Here is a 23,006-nt window from a genome sequence, read left to right on the forward strand (position 1 = left end):
TGATTACTTGAAATAAAAAGTTTCAATTCTACCCTTTCCTCAGTGACCCTCCATGAGATTTTAAATAAGGCTTTGAATCTCAATTCATTATTTATAAAAGGAATAAACAACACATTCATTGTATAACTGCCATCTAGAATGTTTGGTAGTTTAGTCGAAAAATACCTTTCTGAATTTCTTGAAGGAAATAACATACAATTTCTATGTTATACCTAAATTATAAGAAGAAAAAAAGCTTTTATTATGTGTAACAATTTGGAATAACAAAAATTACCTTTGAGGACTCGCAAGTAATATTGAGTTTCCAGAATGGACAAAGCCTATCACATTGAGGACACATTATAATCTTGCCGCCAATATCAGGATTACAAACTTCTTTGCTAAAGAGAGAAATAAAACTTAATTTTAAAAAGATTAAACTTATTTAAAGCAGCATGATAAAATCCAATATCCACGCATGATAAAAAAAAACTAAATTCTCATAATACTAGGAATATAAGTGAACTTCATTAGCCTGATAAAGGACTGCTACATAGAACCTATAAAAAGTCATACTTAATGATAAAATGCTGAAAGTGTTTCCCTTAGATCAGGATAAGACAAAGCGTGCTGCTATCACCACTTCTTTTTAGTGGGAGGTGCCTGCCAACATAGTAAGTCAAGAAAAATAAATCCGTGAGGACTGGCTAGGAAGACAGAAAACTGTTATTACTGGCAGATTACATGATTGTGCAGATGACTCAAGAGAACCTAAAAGATAAATTATTAGAATTAATGAGTTAAGTGTGCCGGACACAAAATCAATATACAAAATATACACAGGAACACAAAAAGAAATTGTGTCCTCAACCACCTGTAACAATTAGGAAATAGTTTTTTAAAAATACCATTTTCAATAGCTTAAAAGTAATATTTCTAGGAATAAATCTAATTTATGTTAAGATTTACATGGAGAAAATTATAAAACTTTTCTGAAAGACAGTAAAGAAGACCTACACTATCATATTCATAATTTGGAAGAATCAATATTTAAAGATGTCAGTTCTCTCCCATTTGAGCTATAAATTCAATGGGAGAACAAAGGCTTGGGACGGTCAAAACACTTGAAGAATAAGGCATTATGGCACAGGTCAAGAAAAACTGACCAACAGAACAAAATAAAGGGCTTAGAAACAGACCTTTGCCTATTCAAAACAGACTTCTGACAGAGCTGGACACGCAAATTAGTAAGGTGAGAATACCAATAAATGGGGCTGGTACAACAGGCTATCCATATGGAAAAACCTAAAATTGAACCCCTAATCGTACCATATGCAAATCAATTCCGGGTGGAAAATGAAAATGCCAACAGTACCAACTTATCAGAAAAAGAAATACCTAGATAACCTCAGAGTAAGGAGAAATTCCATAAATAAGAAACTAAAAAGCACAAACCATAAAAAAAAATATTGATACATTTAAGATGTTTTAAAAGTGAGAATGGCATTAAAAGACAAAATTAAAGGACTATCTAGCTCCCTGGAAAAGCTCCATGCTCAAGTTTTGTCATTTTTTAACCTCAGACTCAAAGCTCATACTATGCAAACAGTCCTCTCACCAAAGCATCTGTTGAAAGCAACTGGCAGGAATTATTTAACATTGTAGCTACCGGAGGCAGGGATACCAGTAGAGGTTAACAAGAGGTTAACCAAAAGACTTAAAAGAAAAAATTAGGAAATGAGATGTCCTTGGGGGCTTTAAAAAGCTCCAATACATTCCTGAGCTTGTGGAAGGCCATGTGCATGTGTAGGATAGTGCACATGGCCAGCAAAGGGCTGAGAACACCTTAATGCCTCACCTCTTCGCTGACCTTGAGGTTTTGTATAAGCAAGAAAAAAAAGGCTAAGGAAGAGCCGAGAACTGCCTGCTGGGGTGCTAAATACATTCCCCCCACACACTCACACAGCCACTTGGCAAAGGCAGAGAAAAGAAAATTACTGGTACCAGGCATTAAATGAAATCACTATCAAATTTAATCATTAGCTAATAACCCCCAACTTACTGAACACAGACTTCAGTGGCCAAGCCACACATGACAAAGAATATAAATGTTACAGAATTAGTTCAGGAAAGTAACTGAGCAAAGAGCAGCAGCAGCAGCAGTGACAACTGCAAACAGAAGCAACAACAAACCCTGAAGAGGGGAAAATCTGATTTCTATTTATGCTAAATTATAATATTTAAAAGGCAGGTGGATCACTTGAGGTCAGGAGTTTGAGACCAGCCTGAGCAAGAGTGAGACCCTGTCTCTACTAAAAAATAGAAAGAAATTAGCAGGGCAACTAAAAATATACAGAAAAAATTAGCCAGGCGTGGTGGCGCATGCCTGTAGTCCCAATGACTCGGGAGGCTGAGGCAGTAGGATTGCTTGAGCCCAGGAGTTTGAGGTTGCTGTGAGTTAGGCTGACGCCACGGCACTCTAGCCCAGGCAACAGAGTGAGACTCTGTCTCAAGAAAAAAAAAAAAAAAGAATTAAAGGACAGTATGTAAATAATGTTTCACCATATTGAGAGTATCAATAAAGAGATAAAAATTATTAAAAAGAACCAATTAGAAATTCTAGAGAAGCAAAATACAATAACTGAAATGAAAAAATGCACTAGAGGGCCTTCCTCTGCACATAGGAAATGTCAAAAGAATTGGCAAACTTAAAGCTAGATCTATTAAGATTATCCAGTCCAAGAAATGGAAAGAAAAAGGAATGAAGACTAATGAACACAGCCTCAGAGATCAGTGGAACACAATCAAACATACCAACATATACATTATAGAAGTCCTGGAAGAAAAGGAGAGAAAGAAACAAAAAATATTTGAAGAATGAATGGCTGAAAACATCCCAAATTTGATGAAAACACTAATCTGCACATCCAGGAAGCTCAACAAATTCCAAGTAGTACAAACTCAAACAGATCCAAACCTAACATCATACTCAAAGTGTCAAAGACAAAGAGTCATGGCAAAGAATCACAACAGCAGAAAGAAAAAAGTGACTCATCACATACCAACATGTCCTCAGTAAGATTTATAACTGACTTCTTATCAGAAACTACAGAGGGCAGAGGCAGTGGGATGATATATTCAAAAGTGCTGAAAGAAAGACCACCTATTCTATATTCAGCAAAACCAACCTTCAAAAATGGAGATATTAAGACATCACCAGATAAACAAAATCTGAATCTGTTGCTAGCAGAGAACCTGCTCTACTAGAAATACAGGTTGAACATTCTAATCCAAAAGCCTGAAATCCAAAATGCTCCAAAATCTGAAACTTTTTGAGTGTTGACATTATGCTCAAAGAAAATGCTCATTGTATAGATACTTAACCTATACTAAGGAGAGTCCTTCAGGCTTACATACACACTTGAGAGTAACTCAAATCCACCTAAAGAAATAAAAAGCACTGGTAGATGTGACTACAAAAGTAAATATAAAAAAAATAGTATGAATATATTTTTGTATGTAACTATTCTATTTGATTTAAAAGATAACTTGCACAAAGAAACAATTATAAAACTGTGTTTATGGGCTTATAATGCATAAAGTTTTAATTTGCATGACAATAGCACAAAGGAAGGGAGAGGGAATGGAATATACCAAAGTAAAGTTTCTGTATACTATTGAAATTAAATTTGCATTAATCCAGACTAGATTATTTAAAAAAATCCCAGGGCAGCCATCAAAAAAGATACGGTAAAAGCAGCACTGGAATTAAAATGGTACACTAGAAATAGTTAACGAACAAAAAAAGTGTATTGGAGAAACAGATAAACAAAAGACAAAAAAAAAAAATGAAAAACAAACAGCAAAATGGCACATGCAACTCCTACTTTATGAATAATTACATTAAAAATAAATGAACTAAACACTCCAATCAAAAGGCAAAAAGTAGAATAAATCAAATAGAGAATAGAAAAACAGAAAATCAACAAAACAAATTTGGTTCTTTGAAAAGATCAATACAGTTGGCAAACTTTTGGCTAGACCCATCAAGAAAAAAGGAGAGAAGACTCAAATTATTAAAATCAGAAATGAAAAGGGGGACACTACTGTTGCCAATACACAATGGATAAATTTCTAGAAAGACATGAACTACTGAAGCTGACTTAAGAAGAAACAGAAAACCTGAATAAACCTGTAACAAATAGAGAGACTGAACTGGTAGGAAAAATTCCTGCAAAGAAAATCCCAGGCCCAGATGGCTTCACTGGTGAATTCTATCAACCATTTAGAGAAGAATTAACACTAATGCTTCATAAACTCTTCTAAAATTAAAGAGAAGGAAATACTTCTCAACTCATTCTATGGGACTAGTATTACAACGATACCAAAATCAAACAAAGACAACATGAGAAAACTACAGAATCATTATCTCTTATGAATACAGATGCTAAAATCCTCAACAAAATACTAGCAAACAAGATCCAGCAACATATAAAACGTATTATACACCATGATAAAGTAGGATGTATCCAGGAATGCAAGTGTGATTCAACCACAAAACAAATCAATCCATATGATACACCATATTAATAGAATAATGAACAAAAATCACACACAGGATAAAGTCAATAAAGAGCATCTCATAAAATCCAACATCCTTTCATAATAAAAACACTCAATAACCAGGAATAGAAGAAAACTTTCCCAACCTGATAAAGAGCATTAATGAAAACTCCATAGCTAACATCATACTTAATGGTGAAAGACCAAATGCTTTCCTCATAAGATCAACATTGTACTAGAGCTTCTAGCCAGGACAAGTAGGCAAGAAAAGTAAATAAAAGGCCTCCAGAATGGGAAGGAAAAAATAAAACTACTTCTATTCACAGATGGTGTGACACTGTATATAAAAATCCTAAGGAATCTACCAAAAAACTATTAGAACAAATAAGCCAGTTCAGCCAGGTTGCAGTACAAAAACATTCAATATACAAAAAGCAATTATATTTCTATACACTAGCAATAAATAATCCAAAAATTAAGGAAACAATTTCATTTATAATACCATTAAAAAGAATAAAATATTTTGAATAAACATTAAAAAAAGAAGTACAGGACCTATATACCAAAAACTGCAAATATTGTCGATAGAAATTAAAAAAGACCTCAGGAAATGGAAAGACAACAACCCATGTTCATGGATTAGAAGACTAAATACTGCTAAGATGTCAATACCATCCAAACTGACCTTTGGAGTCAACACAATTCTATCAAAATCCCAGCTGGATGTTTTGCAGAAACAGACAATCTGATCCTAAAATTCATATGGAAATGCAAAGGACCCAGGATAGCTAAAACAATCTCAAAAAACAACAAGTTTCTAGTTTCTAAACTTGCTATTAATATAAAGCTACAGTAATCAATATAGTGTGGTACTTGCATAAAGTACAGACATGGAGATCAATGGAAAAGAATTGCAAGTAAGCAAACTTACACTTATGGTCAACTGATTTTCAATAAGGGCACCATGATAATTCACAGCAAAAGAACAGTCTCTTCAAAACAGTGTACCTCGATACAGACATGGTAAATGACAGAGTTGGGCCCCTACCTCATACCATTTATAAAAATTAACTTAAAATAAATCACAGACCTAAAACTATAAAACTCTTAGAAGATAAACACTGAAAAAATCTTCATGACTTTGGATTATATGTTGTTTTTTTAGATATGACACCAAAAGCACAAATAAGAAAGTAACTTGGGTATCATCAAAATTAAAAATTATTTTGTTTCACAAGATATCATTAAGAAAGGGAAAAAAAAATCCAAAGAATGAGAAAAAATATTTTCAATACATCTGCTATGGTTTGACTGTGTCTCCTCCAAAATTCAGGTGTTGCCAGTGTGAAAGTATTAAGAGGTGGAGCCTTTAAAAGGTAATTAGGCCATGGGAGCTCTCTGCTTGTGAATGGGATTAGGTGCCCTTAGAAAAGAGGTTTATAAAGGGAGTTTGCCCCTCTTGCCCTTCTGCTTTCTGCCATGTAGACACAGTGTTCCTCCTCTCCAGAGCATGCAGCCCTCCCCAGACGTCAAATGATGATGCCTTGATCTTGGACTTCCAGTCTCCATAACTGTGAGAAATAAATGTCTGTTCTTTACAAATTACCCTGTCTGTGGTATTCTGTCATAGCACAAATGGACTAAGACAATATCCACTAAGGGACTTCTATCCCAAATATATAAAGAACACTTGCAGCCATAAAAAGACAACATAATAAGCAAAGGATTTGAACAGATGTTTTTCCAAACAAACTATACAAATGACAAATATACACATAAAAAGATGCTCAACATCAGTAGGCATTAGGGAAATAAAAATCAAAACCGCAATGACATACTACTTCATACCAACTAGTATGGCTAATATTAAAAAAAAAAAAGGTGTTGATGAGGATGTGGAGAAACTGAAATCCTCATACATTGCTGGTGGCAATGTAAAATGGTGCAGCCAATTGAGAAAATACTTTGGCAGTTCCTCAAAACGATAAACCTAGAGTTACCATATATCCCAGCAATTTCATTCTTTGTTATATTCTCAAGAGATCGGAAACATATATCCCCCACAAAAATTTGTCCATGAATGTTCATAGCAGAATTATTCACAATGGCCAAAAAGTAGAAACAACTCAAATGTCCATCAGTTGATGAATGGATGAACAATGTGGTATATACATACAATGGAATATTACTTGGCCATAAAAAGGGATGAAGAACTGATAAATGCTACAACATGGATAAACCTTGAAAACAACATGCTAAGTGAAAGAAGACAGTCACAAAAGGCTTCCTACTGTATATTTCCACTTTTATGAAATGTCTGGAATAGGCAAACCCATAAAAACAGAAAGCAGATTAGTGGTTGTGAGAAGCTAAGGGAAAGGGGGGTTAGAGAGTGACTGCTAATGGGCACTGGTTTCTTTTGGAGGCAACGAAAATGTTCTAAAATTAGATGGTGGTGATGGCAGCACAACTCTGTGAATGTACTCAAGACTCAAAACATCTGCATGTTACAGTATACAAATTATATCTCAGTAAAGCTGCTATTTAAAAAGGGAGGCACAAGCTTTAAACAGGCATTTTATAGAAGAAAAAATACCTATAATATCCTCCACTTATGTATACATATTTTCAAAAACACAAAACATATTTTGTTGGGCTACAAATATATATAATTAAAAATACAGTAATATGTAAAGAAATGATAAACACAAAATTTAGTACAGCTGTTATTTCAAAGTGGAGGAGATGTGATCAAAGTACTGTTACTTCAAAGGTAACAGTAACATTTTTTTTCTTAAATTGGGTGATGGATCATTATTCTTTATACCTTAAATACATTTTCCATTCTTATGAATCTATTTAATGTGTAATAAAACTGAAAATATTTAAAATTTATATATTTTAAACATTTTAAAGATAATTAAAGCCAAATGGTTTTGAGCACAGGGAGTATATCTCCAAGACCTTCCTTCAGTTTTCTGTAAACTAATCTGTGGGAAATGGTAGGAAATATGTGGGTGACTATCACAGTGATTTCATAGAATGAGTTATAATGAGAAGAGCCACATGAGTTACACAAATGCAGCTTTTGCACCATGAAAATGTATTTTTGAGATGCCTTTTTTTGGTCTGGAACAATATACAAAACAATGGAGAAGCTAAAGACAAATTTAGGGGGAAAGGCACCAACATTCAGCCTCTGGCCCAAAACTCTTTTTCAGTGAAGAGGGGAAAGTACTTCAGAAACCATCTGCAGCTTTCTAGCTAAAAAGCCATAATGGGTACAAAATGCTCAGAATCCTCTGTTAAATAGAATGGGTAATTATGTCTTTACATCAGGGCTGCCATGTAAGCATCCTGCCTTGGGAGCAGGCTAATATGCTCGGGGCTTGAAAAATTTGGTCATCAGCTCATTGCCGGTGCCCAGAAATTTTGATCTGGCTGTCACACCTGGATAGGGGCCAGATGATCAAGAGAAAATGCCTGGTTCGTGCTGCATCCCTTCTGGAGGTTGAGACCACCAAAAGCAGAGGAATAATAACAATTCAGAATAGCGATGGTGAAATTCAGAGTGCTCTGGCACCCACGTACGTCCCTTTAGACAGTGCAGCTGGTGTTTGAATTTCAACATCAAGCACAAAGTAATTCTGTTACTTTTTTTCCCCTTAACATTGTAAGGACTAGTTTTTTTTTTTTTTTTAAGTAAACACCAAACCAACCATTGTCTACTTGAGTTTTTAAACATGCATTTCTTTATATCAAGAAGTCATTTCTAAAAGCAGGGGAAAAAAAAAAAGAAAAAAGAATACCAGTTTTCCTAGTTTTCCCTTTGAAACCCTGAAGAAATCAGAGCTGCTCTTGGCCCACATCTGCAGAGCTGAGAGAACATTCCTCTGGGGGCCAAAAGTTCAAGGGCAATCCCCCTCCAGGCCTCCTTTCTTTTTCAAACAAAACATTGTTTTAAAATATTGGAGTGTTTCCTAAGGGTAATATTCCTGTCAGAGACTGGGTTGGATTATCTAAGAAAAAATTTTTTCCATTTCACTTAGTTATTATACTCAGAACAAAAGGATGTATCATCCAAAGCAATGAGTGTTCTGTGATGAGTCGCCTTTTACTAAAACAGTTTAAGACCATGAAAATAATTTTATGTCGAATCCACTTTTCAGCGTAGCAGCAAGAAACAAACAGTGGTTACCTCCAGGTACAGTTATCTTGATTAAGATATCCGTAGAGAAAGCAAGCCACTCCCACGATTGCTGCCAGGAGGAGCATCTGCGTATAATAGCCCAGCCAAGCAAAGTAGATTCCAATCTTCTCTCCGTAATATTTTCTGAAGACAGACAGAAATTATTTTTAAAAGATACAAATAAAATAATCACTCTGACTCCTCAGCTTAATATTAATTTTTGCTTTTTAATAAAGGAGGTTTTTGGCTTAACCGTCTCACTCAATTCATCCTTAAAACATACCCGTAACTCACAGCAGACCTTGAATTCTATGAGGAAACAAAAAGTGTATTACACATCATGGAAGTACTGACCACTAGCACTGCCTTGCCTGCTGAAGCAGAGTGTCTTAAAACAGAGCAAGGGAGGGGAAAACGCTGAATATGAGGCAAATACAGAGCATCACTATCATTCTTTACAAAGATAGCACTATTTTATACAACCTCCAAAAGTTTGTTCTTAACATGCATGGAACAAATGAAGACGAACAATCTACTCAAAGTTACTTGCTTTTACCTTAACTAGGGAGCTTCCTTAGAGGAAACGTAACATAAATCACAATGATGGTTGACCCTTGAACAACATGGGTTTGAATTGCGTGGGTCCATTTATACACATGTGTATTTTTTTCAGGAGAAGTTACACTGAGTGTGCCTTCCTCCCCTGCCTCCGTTCTACCTCCTCTGCCACCTCTGAGACAGCAAGACCAACCCCTCCACTTCCTCCACCTACTCAACATGAAGACAATAAGGATGAAGACCTTTGTATGATGATCCACTTCCACTTAGCGAACAGTAAATATATTTTCTCTTCCTTATGATTTTCTTAATTAGCATTTTTCTTTTCTCTAGCTTACTTCACTGTAAGAATACAGTATATAATACATATAACATGCAAAATATTGGCTGTTATTGGTAAGGCTTCTGGTCAACAGTAGGCTATTAGTAGTTAAGTTTTGGGGGAGTCAAAGTTACATGTGTTTTCAAAACTCCTGTGTTGTTCAAGGGTCAACTGTAATAATAATAAAAAAAACAAAACTAATAATAATACTATAGTGGAATTTCTCTCTGACCAAAATTTTTGCAAAACTCATTGTAAATGAGAATGGAAGAATGCAAGACAGATATGATTTGAGGAATCCACTACCCTATACTCCTTATATCTAGCACTTCAATTTTTTGTAAGTTTTCAAAATTGATTACTGGTATGTTCTGGGGTTAATAGGGAAGAGGCCAGGTGGGTAAGATTAGAAGAGGGCCTGTTGAGTAAGCAGCAGTGCCAGAATTGTTCCTGAAAGGGAGGCCAAATACAGCTGGCAGAAAGAAAGGGTTTAGGGATGAGAAGAAAACAATGAAGTGATTGTTTAGGTGACTGCTGTTGCTGATATTTTCCTAGACTGATTATTTCTGCCTCAGTCTTGATCTGTGGACCTTTATTCAGCCCTAAGGCCTACATGAGGCTTTACGCTCAGTATGGAGCCTGGCCGGACGGACTCCTTGGGCTTAGCCTAGTGGGGACTCAACTCTGAACACAACCTGGAGTCCCGGGAGAATTCCCACAGCCACACCCTGGGCTGGACCAGCTCCATAGCTCACAGTGCTGGGCGCAGGCCACAGGGAGAAGAAAGGGCCAAGACAGGACATGGGAGGAACAAGCGTGCTCACTGTCTCGTGATTGGAGCTTTGTTATCTGGCTTATGGATGGCAGGCAAATGGCAGGCAAATGGCAGGCTCGGGACAGAGCCTGGGAAAAAAAAAGCCTGGCAACAGGTTTGAGACGTCTTGGCCTCTTTTCTATTATGCTTTCTGGAATATGTTCTCAGTCATCCATTCTGGAAATGCCATCTTTAAAATTGGAAAGAATCTTGGAAGTTGCCTAGTCCAACCTCCAACAGTAAAAATATCCTGCTGCATTCAGAGAGCTGGTCAGGTAGTCTCTGCTCGAATATTCACAGAGTCAGGGAGTTCATTGCTTTCTAAGGCACCCCTGTTACAATGTAGGCAAGGTCAGAAAAAACGTCAACTCTTAAATGGAAACCTGTCTCCTCGTTCTTGCTGAAAGGTGGGGGAATAATGAGGATCCATTCACGTGATTCCTCTGGTCACTGGCTCTCTCTGCCAAAAACATCCCAACTCCTAACATTAATATATATATATATATATATATATATTTTTGAGACAGTCTCGCTCTGTTGCCCGGGCTAGAGTGAGTGCAGTGGCATCAGCCTAGCTCACAGCAACCTCAAACTCCTGGGCTTAAGCGATCCTTCTGCCTCAGCCTCCCGAGTAGCTGGGACTACAGGCATGCACCACCATGCCCGGCTAATTTTTTCTATATATATTTTTAGTTCACCAGATAATTTCTTTCTACTTTTAGTAGAGACGGGGTCTCATTCTTGCTCAGGCTGGTCTCAAACTCCTGACCTAGAGCGATCCTCCTGCCTCGGCCTCCCAGAGTGTTAGGATTACAGGCGTGAGCCACCGTGCCTGGTCAATTTTTTTAAAAAAAGTCAGCTTTGATTTTTTGTATCATTTTCTTTCCATTTTGCTTTCTGGAGGGTGGCAGGACCTTCTCTTTGTCTCCAGTGTTCTGAAATGTCATGTTATGGTGGCTCTAGGCTGGGTCCTCAGCAGCTCTTTCCATCTGGAGGCTCATGCCAGTTAGCTCTTCAGTACAGTTCTTCGGATACTTCTCTGGACGTACTTCTGAGATTTCTTCCCTACATTTTCTCTGTTCTGGTTTCTGATGCTTCTATTATTTATACCTCCTGGACTGAGCTTTTAATTTTTATCTTTTCTACCTTTTATTTTCTCTTTCTTTATATTTTTTGTTCTATGCTCTGCATAATTTCTTCAACTTCATTTTCTAAGACCTTATACGGTGGGTTTTCTGTTTTATCACATAATCAATTTCTAAGAGCTAGATTTTATTCTCACAATGATCCTTTTTAGTAGAGTCATGTCCTCATCTTGTAGATATCATAGCTTTTTTTTTTTTTTATCACTCTGAGGGTAACAATGGGAGTTTTGGGGGAAGCTTTTTTTCCTTGTCAAAGTCTGTTTCCTACAGGTTGCTCTTTCCATTTTGTTTGGTTTGCTTTTTGGAAAATAGCTCATTTTTCTTTCTGGCAAGCCCTGAGAATTACAGATGAAGGTTTAATAGCCTGCATGCTCAAGGGGTTACTAGTGGGAAGCAATGAAGGGCAGGAACATGTGGACCAGGGACAGGGGATAGTTAAATGTATTTCCCTTAGCAAAACACATTTAAAATACTGGGGAAATTGTTTTCTTTACCAAAGGGGAAAAAAACACATAAAGAATGATTAAGAACCCTCAAACCCATCACCCTGCCATCAGATGCTGTAGGTTTAACATAAAAGTAAATTAAATAAAATGGAAACTTTACATGAATGTCAACCTCAAATATTTACATATGTACAAACATCCTCTTTTAAAATCTTATTCTACAGGGTAACCAGAGTTAATGAAAGTGCCTCTTCATGATTATAATCCAGCTAATCAAAATGAAGGAGGAGGGAATTAAGAGTATGACCAAATGAAATGATGAAATGAAATCCCTTACAACATGATGAGTCTAAGCAATGATGGTTAATGGCTGCTATCTGTTGGGAGCGGTCTCTGATTACGGGTGAGCACATAGCCAATAGAATCATTGCTGGGAGCCTTGTCAGGGCCCTCTACCAATCACTTCCCGCCACGACTACCTGCAATGGTATATAAGCCCACGGTCCTTCCTGTTCGGGGTCTCTCGCCATGTAACTAGACTAGATGCCTCATTAAACTGCTGTTGGAAGAACTCCAGTTTGTTGCGTCGTCCTTGCAGGCGAGTGCGGCGCGACAAGTGGTGCCGAAACCCGGGAACTTCTCGCACCGGCGGAGACGACCTCTTTGGAGGTGAGTTCAGAACCACAGCAGCTGGGGCGGTTTTATTTTGGACCCCTGCCCTCTTCTGACGCCGGCACCGGGTGCTTGTGACCTACCCCATGGGGAACTCTCCTAGTTATCCCTGACCGTGTCCTGCGCCATTTTGTGCAGGACGTGGACCGGGTGGCCCCATGGTTTCTCCACTCGGGGTCTTTAACGATTCCGAGTTGGGATAAGCTAGAGCAGGACCTTCGCCGTGCCCGAGAGTCTGGTCCCCTTTGGGAGTGTGTTCTCCCTGTGTGGGCACTGGTGCGCTCCTGTTTAGAGGACGACCGTTGCAGCGGTCCGGTCCGGGAAGGTCAGCAAGTACTCAGTGATTATCAAGATAGTATGTCTGAGAGAGGCAAAGTGGGTCCGGCTCGGCCGGGGCGGCCGAGGAAAAGGCTGAAAAAGAAACGTAAGTCCGCGGGTAAACAGGAACGGCGGGGACGCCCGCCGCCTGAAAGGGACATGGAGGAGGTGGCTCTCAAAATGGCCTCCCTCCACATGTCGGCTTCCTCTTCTTCCTCTTCTTCCTCTCGTCCTTCTTCTTCCTGTTCTTCTTCATCGTCTCGCTCTTCTTCCCGTTCGCATTCTCGCGAGGCGGAGGAGGGGGCTGTCTCCGCAGGAGGAGGCGGAGCTGGAGGAGGCGGCGGCTAGATATGAGGCGGAGCGTAATCGCCCGGCCCCCGTAGGCTACTGCCCCTCCTTTTCCCGTTGCGGGATCCGCCCCTCTAAATATGGAGGGCGGAACCTCGTTTGTGCCTCCCCGAGCTAGAAAGAAGATACAGAGGGAGTTTGCTTTCCCCGTCTTTGAGGACGCTAATCAACATCGCTTTCACGAACACCTAGATTACAAGCAACTAAAAGCTTTGGTTGAAGCTGTCAAGGCTTATGGGTGCAATGCCGCTTACACCCGTGGCCTACTGGAACGGCTAAGTGCGCATGCCATGACCCCCAGTGATTGGGCTGGTACCGCGCGGGCCTGTCTATCCATGGGGCAATATTTAGATTGGAAATCCATATATCAAGAAGCCTGTATTAATCAAGCTCGGCAGAACGCGCAGCAGGGCCAGCCTGCCTGGGATGCCGATATGCTCTTAGGACAGGGTCGCTGGCAGAATAATCAGCTTAATTTTCCCATTCAGGTCTATGGCCAGATTAATCAATTGGCTATAAGAGCCTGGCAACAACTGCCTAATCGCGGGGAAGTTGCAGGTAATTTAACCAAGGTCATCCAAGGCCCTGCAGAACCGTTTTCTGACTTTGTGGCTCGGATGGTGGAATGCGCTGCAAGGATTTTCGGCGATGCCGACTCGGCTATGCCATTAGTGGAACAGTTGGTTTTCGAGCAGTGCACGAGAGAGTGTCGTCATGCTATTGCCCCTTGGAAGGGAAAGGGCCTCAGTGCATGGTTAAAAGCTTGCAGAGAAATTGGAGGCCCTCCCACCAATGCGGGCTTGGCGGCTGCCATCCTCGCCGCTAAGGACACTTCCGAAGTGACTTGTTTCAAACCTTTGAGGCTCGGCAGGCTCTCGCTAAGGTCGAGGAAGCTCTTCAGCAAGCTCAGTTGGTCCGCATCCAACCGGACCGCCCCTTTTCCTTGTGCCTCTTGCCCTCTCCCGTGGCGCCCACGGCAGTACTCTGGCAGGACGGGCCTTTGCTGTGGATTCATTCACATGCTTCTCCGCAGCGTGCTATAGAACATTATCTTACGCAGGTTGCGGATTTGGCCTTATCTGGGCTTTCGTTGTCCCTTTCCCACTTCGGTATTTACCCTACAGTTATTCATTGCCCATACACCAAGTCCCAGACTCAAGTCCTTTGCTCTTCCTTAAATTCTTGGGCAGTACTCTGTTGTATCTTCCCAGGAGACATAGATAACCATTACCCTAAACATCCCCTTCTTCAGTTTGCACTTCGCAATCAGCTTATCTTTCCTCATCTGACTTCCCCTGAGCCTCTAATTGGGGCTACCATTGTTTATACTGACGGGTCATCCACAGGCACCGGTAGCTATGTAATCAATGATCAGGTGTTTACGGCCCGCTTCGCTTACTCTTCTCCCCAGCACGTTGAATGTGCTATCGTTGAATTGGTTCTCCGAACCGTGCCAGAGCCCCTTAATATAATCTCTGATTCTGCTTATGTTGTTCAGGCTGTCCGTCACTTGGAAACAGCCCATTCTCTTAACTCTCGCAGCACGGTGTTCTCCTTATTCTGTGCTATCCGTGCTGCCATCCATTCGCGCCGGTCCCCATTTTTTATAACGCACATTCGGGCCCATTCCCTTTTGCCGGGCCCCATGGTGCGCGGCAATGCCCTGGCGGATCATGCCACTCACGCTTATTGGGTTGGCTCTCCGTTGGAGGCAGCTCGCCAGTTTCATTCTCTATACCATACTCCTTCACTGACGTTACGTCTCAAATTTGGCCTCTCGCGGGCAGCCGCACGCGATATTGTGCTGCAGTGCGCGGCCTGTGCACCTTTTCGTCCAGCACCTCATGTAGGTGTCAATCCTCGTGGTCTTCGGCCACTCCACTTGTGGCAAATGGACGTCACTCATTACTCCTCCTTTGGTTCTCTTTCTTATGTCCATGTTTCTGTTGATACCTGCTCTGGCATAATTCATGCCACTCCCTTGACAGGTGAAAAGGTAAGTCATGTCATCACCCACTGCTTAGAGGCTTGGGCTGCCTGGGGTAAACCTCAGGTTATCAAAACTGACAATGGCCCTGCCTATACCTCACAAGCTTTTCGTCAATTCTGCACACGCCTAGGCGTGGAGCACCGCACGGGCCTTCCCTACAACCCCCAGGCCCAGGGTATCATAGAGCGTGCCCATGGCACCTTAAAGGCCTATCTCAAAAAACAAAAGGGGGAGACGGGGACGAGCCCTTTGGGCTTACGTACCCCTAAGCCTGTGCTCTCTCTCACCTTGTTCACTTTAAATTTTCTTTTGCTGGATGATCAGGGGCGCTCTGCTGCGGACCGCCACGCCAACCCCGGTTCCCCTTTATCAGAGCAGGTCTTGTGGAAGGATGTCCTGCTTAACAAATGGAAAGGCCCGGATCTGGTTGTGAGCCGGTCCAGGGGAGCTGTCTGTGTTTTCCCGCAGGACACTCCTGATCCAGTGTGGGTCCCGGCACGCTTAACGCGGCGAGTGCAGCGGTTGGCGGATGTGGAGGATGCAGATGATGGGGCGTCCGCTGCCGGGGATGCTGCTGCTGCTGACCTTTCTGCTGCTGGCCGCATCGGTGACGACGGACCGGCGCTGGGCCATCCTGTCGGTGTTCCCGAGACCAATGCCGGTGACCCATGATGCCCAGATCTTCCCCCGGCTGTTCGCTACTAATGCCTCTTTGGGCCTTGCCAATCTTACATGGAACTCCTCCTCAACATTTGAGACGTCGGTCCACGCTATTCAGCAGCGTAATCTGTCTTTCCCCTCCACACCTGTTTGCCTCTGGCCCCCTTTTATCTGGATCACTGCTACTTCCTCTGGTCCTGGTGTTCTCAATTGCTCCACGGCAAACTGCTCCTATGTCCGTTGCTGGAATGCCTCCAGCCAGTCCATGGCAATTGTTGCCCGTATGCCTCGGCATATTCCTTGGCCGGTGGAGGCTCCTAGCTTCTTGACCCTTTTCCGACAGCGAAGAGATTTTGGCGTTACTGCAGCTGTAATTTCCACATTGGCGGTGACTGCCGCACTGGCAGCCGCTACGGCTGCAGCGGTAGGCTCTGTTCAGACAGCACAGACGCTGAACAACCTATCGGCATCTGTGGCTACAGCTCTGGACACACAATCCGCCGTCAACGCGCACCTGAAGGGTGGTATCATGATACTGAACCAACGTGTGGACTTGGTCCAGGAGCAAATAGATGCCTTATGGCAGCTGGCACAGCTGGGCTGCAAATGGCGTTTCACAGGACTATGCATTACCGCGGTACTGTTTGATAATGCTTCCGCCGCGGCCAACAAGTCTCGTCAATTATCTGTTATGTTGACAGGACACTGGTCTAATCAATTTACCGCCTTGACCCGGCAGTTGCAATTGGAGATCACCCACATTAACTCCACACGCCTGGACTTGACAGTGACCAATGGTCTCTTTCCTACATTTCAGTCAATAGTCCGAGGACTTCGGGACTGGGCTGGCCTGGGGTCCCTAGGGTTCATGGGGATCCTGGGAGCAGGTTTCGTGATCTGGGGGTTCCTGCGCGTTCGTGCACAGCGCCGCAGGGACCGAGTGGTGGTTACCCAAGCCCTAGCCACCCTCGAGTGTGGTCAATCCCCTGGCATCTGGCTACAAATGTTACGCTCCGAAGGTCAAGACCGCCTCCCCTCTCGCACAGCGTGACATGGCCCATGCACTCTGAGGGGTTTCCCCATTGCACCAGATTGTGGCGTGTCACCCCCTTACCAGCCGTTGCACCTCCCAGAGTCTCTGCTCATTGCACGGGAGACGGTGGCCTTTGCACCTGCTTCAGGGACTCCACCCCCTGGATCCGGACCTTGAGGTTGGAGTCCCCAAAGCTTGTGTTGCAAAACAAAAGGGGGAGCTGTTGGGAGCGGTCTCTGATTACGGGTGAGCACATAGCCAATAGAATCATTGCTGGGAGCCTTGTCAGGGCCCTCTACCAATCACTTCCCGCCACGACTACCTGCAATGGTATATAAGCCCACGGTCCTTCCTGTTCGGGGTCTCTCGCCATGTAACTAGACTAGATGCCTCATTAAACTGCTGTTGGAAGAACTCCAGTTTGTTGCGTCGTCCTTGCAGGCGAGTGCGGCGCGACAGCTATCATCACACAAAAAAGAGACAACTGTACAATATGTACCTTCTCATAGAAGTACTCAACTCTACATATCAAGTATTCCTATACAAAATCAAACTTCAATCAGATCAACCTTCTAGATGAGGATTAAATTAGGTAACACAAATAAAAATATTACTTAGCTAAAGCAAATATAGAGGAACACGTTTAACAACACTGTAGGGCAGAATAAAATGTGCAAAATAGAGAATGCAAGGAATTCTTGCAACAATTGCAAGGAAAACAAGAAACACATAGTGAGACACAGAGTGGAAGAAATTTGAGAGATTATACTAATTGTAACATCTGGACCTTATTCGGATCCTGATTTGAACCAAAAAACTACTAAGTGGGTTTTTTTTTTTTGGACAATCAGGGAAATCTGAACACTGATTATTTGATGACATTAGGGAACTGTTGCTTTTTAAAAAAGGGTATTCTGGTCATATTTAGAAGAGATCTTGTCATTTAGAAATAGATGCTAATAAAATGATATTTGAGATTGCTTCAAAATGATGCAGTGGAGGGAGGAGGGAAGAGGTGGGAATAAGAGTGAAACAAGAGTGGCTATGAGTCTGTAATTTTATAAGTTGGGTGACAGATGAATGTAGGCTTGCTATACTATTCTACCTTTATACATGTTTAAAATTTTCCATAATAAATGTAAAATAGAACAAACCATTTGCATGTTTTAAAACTCTCACCTTTGAGGTCAAGTAGTTTTCCCAAGCAGGTGGGCACCTGCGTGAGGCACTGAGACGCCACAGAAAGAAGAGGCACCTGGCCCCAGGCAGACGCGAGGATCACGTGACTCTCCTTTCTTCCTCACCCTCCAATCCAATCCATAACCAAGTCCTATCGACTCTACTCCAAAAATATGTTCCAAATCTGCTCCTACAATCTCTTGCCTGGCCCACTATCATCACAAAAAAGTTAGAATAGCCTCCTACCTGGTCTTTCTGCTTCCTGTGCCCCCTATAAAACACTCCCCAACAAGACAAAATTACTTAAATGCTTAAAATATTACAACTGCTTCTCAGTGCACTTAAAATCTAAAAAACTCTCTGTGCCCCTCTTAGCCCTCTAACTTCACGTCTTATCATTTTCTTTCTCATTAGCACTGGTCTTCAGTACTTCCTCAAACTTGCCAGCTGTACTTGTGCCTCAGGGCCCTTGCACAGGCTACTCGGAATCTTGGAATGACATCTTCCAAGACTTCAAAGTACCAGCTCCTTTTCACTATCTGGTCTCAGCTTAAATGTCACCTACTCAGAGATAACTTTCTCAACTCGCTTCCCCACTCTGCCCTCCCATCTTATCTCTGTTATTTTCTTCATTGCACTCAGAAATTTTATGTTTGTTTGTTATTCTCATATTTTCTATTTGTTGGTTGTTCTTGGCCTATCTCCCGCCAACAGCTAGTATCTTTGGCCTTGCCCAAATAAGGTAAGCTTCTGGAGGGCAGCTTTGAGAAGACAAACCCTGAGCGCCAGTCTATATATCTCGTTGGATACAATGAAACAGGAAAAGGGTGAAAATGTGTATGTCGTACCATACAACATGACAACCTACACCTAAAGTTTACTTCTGTGCAATCAAGTGGATCTTTGTTTCCAGTTCCTGGGAGGTAACCTCTAAACCATTGGCATTTCCTGAGAGACAGGAGTGCCTTTTTATTCATGGCGGGCCTCTGGGACCACACCTGATAGTTTATGCCAGTGAGGTGACACATGGTGGGCCCCTAGATAGCCATGCCAGAAAGAACCACCATGGGATTAGAGAACTGGAGCTTCAAGCCACAGGAGCAACGATTCAGTTAACCATGCCTACATAATGAAGCTGCAATGCAAACTCTGGACAATGAAGCTCAATGCTCTGGGTGAGCTTCCCTGAGTGGCAATAGTCCTTGAGTACTGTCACACTTAGATGCCCTGAGGGCAACCCCTGAGTGCTTCCCCCCGAAATCCTCTCTACAACAACTCACCTGATAAGATCCAAGGGTTGCTTTTTGTATATGCTTCGAGGATGCGCCCATTCCCTGTACAGAAGGTACCGTTCATTAGGGCAGCTGGGATCCTCTGACCGATGGCGGAATTTGCACTGTGAAGCAGAAGGAAACAAGTGAGCATCACAGTCATGTTTTTCCAAATCTGTTTATTAAATGTGGTACTAATACTTGATGGTCATTTGTGAATAAGGGGCCCAAGCTTGCCAGAAGGGATGGAAATAACATCTAACCTAAGTGATTCTCAACCAGGGTTGTAACTATTAATACCTCCCTTGGGGGTCATTTGCGAATGTGGGTGGGGATGAATGCTTGCACGTTACAATCCTGGGGGGCACTGCAGGCACTGGGTGGGAGCCCCAGAGAGGTTTAATGTCCTACAAGTGGGGCAGTCTTGAACAATGAAAATTGGGCCACCTAAGTACCAAAATCACCATGCTGAAGAAACACCTCATAGCCCACTCCCCCTCCTTGGACAATGGGGAAACCAGGGCCTGAGCTGGTTAGCAGCAGGGTCAATTCTACAACCCAGGCTTCTTTGCCCTGAGTCCAGCAGTTATTCTGTGACAACATGCAAGAAAGTAAACAAAGAAGCCTGACATCATGTTACACACTTAGTTTATTCAAGAAACAAAACCTCCTGCCTCTGCTTAAATTCAATTGCCCTTTTTCCTGCCTATTTTCCTTCTTCCTGTACTAGAACCAGATTATCATCCAGTCAAACCGCAGCAGGGGCCCTGACCTCCACCCACATCCCTTCCAAATGCCAAATGGGATCATTCTTTAGCCTGGATCTGGGATTACTGCACTTAGAAGAGGCTTTAATAGAAAGGACCTGGGCATAGGCAAATGTCAATTGAATACTATAAATATTCATGGAAGCTATCTGCAAGTAACCCCAAAGTTCATGTCATGCTATAATTGCTAATTTTGCTGGGCACAGACATAAAATACAAGGACTGTCAGGCTGGAGCTCAGCATCTGCTTCTCCCCCGAGCTCCCTGTTCTCTACTTACCCGTGTGCAGGAGGTAGCTGTTTGTTGTCCTAGTTTTATTATCCTGTATTGTATATTTCAATATTGTTTTCTTCCACAAATAAACGTACTACTACACAGTAGCAATTATCAGTGTTAGTCCTTGTTCAGAGTTTTAGAGATTCAGATAAATTGATAGTGAATGTAACAAAGTAACAATGTAATAAAGTATGATATTTACTTCAATGACAGAATTTATTTAAGCAGCTTTAGACATAATGTCCCTGCATTCATGGAGTCATTAAGGGTCTGGGGTGGTCACATTTTAAAAATTTCATTTCATGAGTGATGTTATCAACTAGAGAAGTTCTCCTGAATTTGAGGGGTTGCTGTAGTCTCAGAATGTAGTCCTTAAAAAACGTCAACAATCTGGGGTACTGCCACTGTGACAACAACCCTGGCAGACGTCTTTTAAAAAGCCCTGGGATATTCCAGGGCACAGTTTGAAAACAGTATTTCAAATGAGGGTGAAAAGTCCATGTTAGAGAAAATGATAAATGAGAAATTCTAACATGTATTTTGCTTGCAAAGAACTAATATTTTCTGGTTGATAATAACATTTGTCAGTAATTATGAAAATAGCTAACACTTATATAGTACTTATTCTATGCCAGGGACCAACACTTGACATGTATTAATTTAATTAATCCTCATAACAATTCTATGAGGAAGGTACTGTTATTATCCCCATTTTATAGATGAAGAAATTAAGGAACAGAGAGACTAGATAATTTTCATAAAGTCATCCAGCTAGAAAGTGGCAGAGCAGGCATTTCAGTCCCAGAAATGCTAATACAGACTGACTGCTAATCTGTACTGCTTTATACATTAACTGTGGGAGAGACACTGTTCATTCATTAACTCACTCCTTTAAAGTGGGTACCTTCTCTACGCCTGGGGTCCATTTGTGAACAAAACAACCTGGTTCTTGCCCTAAATGAGCTTGTAGACTTGCAGTATTTTATCTTCATTTTATCGAGGAAGAAACTTAAGGTCAAGGTAGTTAGCCTTTCTTTATTGTCCACACTGGATTTTACATTAAGATGTTTATTTCATTTTTGCCATTTAACTTACATCATGGAGAGGGAAAGCTGCCTTGTAGATCCCAGAGTTCACAAGTCTGTTAATCCCAAACTTGTTAACATTGTTCATCACTTGATACTTGACCCGAGAGAGGATGAAGTAAACCTAAAAAAGATTCCAAAATAGAGTGTGTGATTTATATAGCATAACTAACCAATTCAATCGTTGTTTACTACTATAACAGGAATCTGTAGGCATATTTCTTTTGTTTTTGTTTTTTGGTTTTTTTTTTGTAGCTTTTGAAAACAAAACTAAACCAACCAAACAACTAATTATCCAATAGTAGGTTCCAAATCACTCTAAGAGAGCAACTAAATTTGGTGTAGACTTACAATGCGGCTTCTGGTGGCTGGATTGAAGAAGGTATCTCTGTCAACAATGTAAAAATCATTCATCCGGTTCTTCTCAAATGGTGCAGTGAAAAACTCTTGTTCTGGCTTGATGATACTTTCGTCCACGCTGAGGAATTTGGTGAACCAGTTGAGTCTACCAAAGGCTGAGCCCCGGGTTTTCAGATCGTTGGGTTTCAGAGGCAATTTGATGTGCATTACCTCCGCGTACGTACATAACACCTCCCACGGCGCGTGTACTTTCACAAATACAAGCTTGTCATCCAAAACCTATGTTGGAAGAATGAAAACACAGACCACAGACCACAAAACCAAACCAACTATTTTCACAATTTTAATGATTTTTTTTTTTTTTTTTGAGACAGAGTCTTACTCTGTTGTCCAGGCTAGTGTGCCGTGGCATCAGCCTAGCTCACAGCAACCTCAAACTCCTGGGCTCAAGCAATCCTCCTGCCTCAGCCTCCCGAGTAGCTGGGACTACAGGCATGCGCCACCATGCCTGGCTAATTCTTTATATATATATATATATATATATATATATAGATATATATATATATATTTAGTTGTCCAGCTAATTTCTTTCTACTTTTAGTAGAGACGGGGGTCTCGCTTTTGCTCAGGCTGGTCTCAAACTCCTGAGCTCAAACGATCCACCCACCTCGGCCTCCCAGAGTGCTAGGATTACAGGTGTGAGCCACCACGCCCAGCCAATTTTCACAATTTTAAAACATAAGATGTCTCTTATGTTGCTGGTAGTTAGGGGGGAAAAAAAAAAAAAAAACCCCAACCAAAAAAGAACCCCCCCCCTAGAGTTCATGAGTAAAAGTAGAGATATAATAATAAAAATAGATTTGCAGACCATCATAAATTTTTGTCTTAAAGATAATTTCTTGGTTCAAATTATTAAGAAATTAATTCAAATTATCATAGTTCTTTCATAAAACTAATATTTCAAATCAAGAAAAAAAAACTAGTTAATTTGACCATCACTCCATCCAAATTAGTGACTTAAAATAAAAACA

The 23,006-nt window shown here is 41.4% G+C and overlaps 1 protein-coding gene across 3 annotated transcripts in view; it reads right to left on the minus strand.

Moving 5' to 3' along the window:
• The window catches only part of ANO6 (anoctamin 6), a 185,834-nt gene that overhangs the window by 44,725 nt on the left and 118,103 nt on the right, over positions 1 to 23,006 (minus strand). For all 3 annotated transcript variants that reach the window (XM_045553974.1, XM_045553973.1, XM_045553975.1), the window contains 5 exons: positions 21,967 to 22,254; positions 21,626 to 21,739; positions 19,497 to 19,612; positions 8,741 to 8,875; positions 275 to 380 (listed from right to left, as the gene is read on the minus strand). In XM_045553974.1, coding sequence (XP_045409930.1) covers positions 275 to 380; positions 8,741 to 8,875; positions 19,497 to 19,612; positions 21,626 to 21,739; positions 21,967 to 22,254 — 759 coding nt within the window. The remainder of the gene's footprint in view (positions 1 to 274; positions 381 to 8,740; positions 8,876 to 19,496; positions 19,613 to 21,625; positions 21,740 to 21,966; positions 22,255 to 23,006) is intronic.

The sequence above is a fragment of the Lemur catta genome, chromosome 6 (assembly GCF_020740605.2).
Source record: "Lemur catta isolate mLemCat1 chromosome 6, mLemCat1.pri, whole genome shotgun sequence".
Lineage (NCBI taxonomy): Eukaryota > Metazoa > Chordata > Mammalia > Primates > Lemuridae > Lemur > Lemur catta.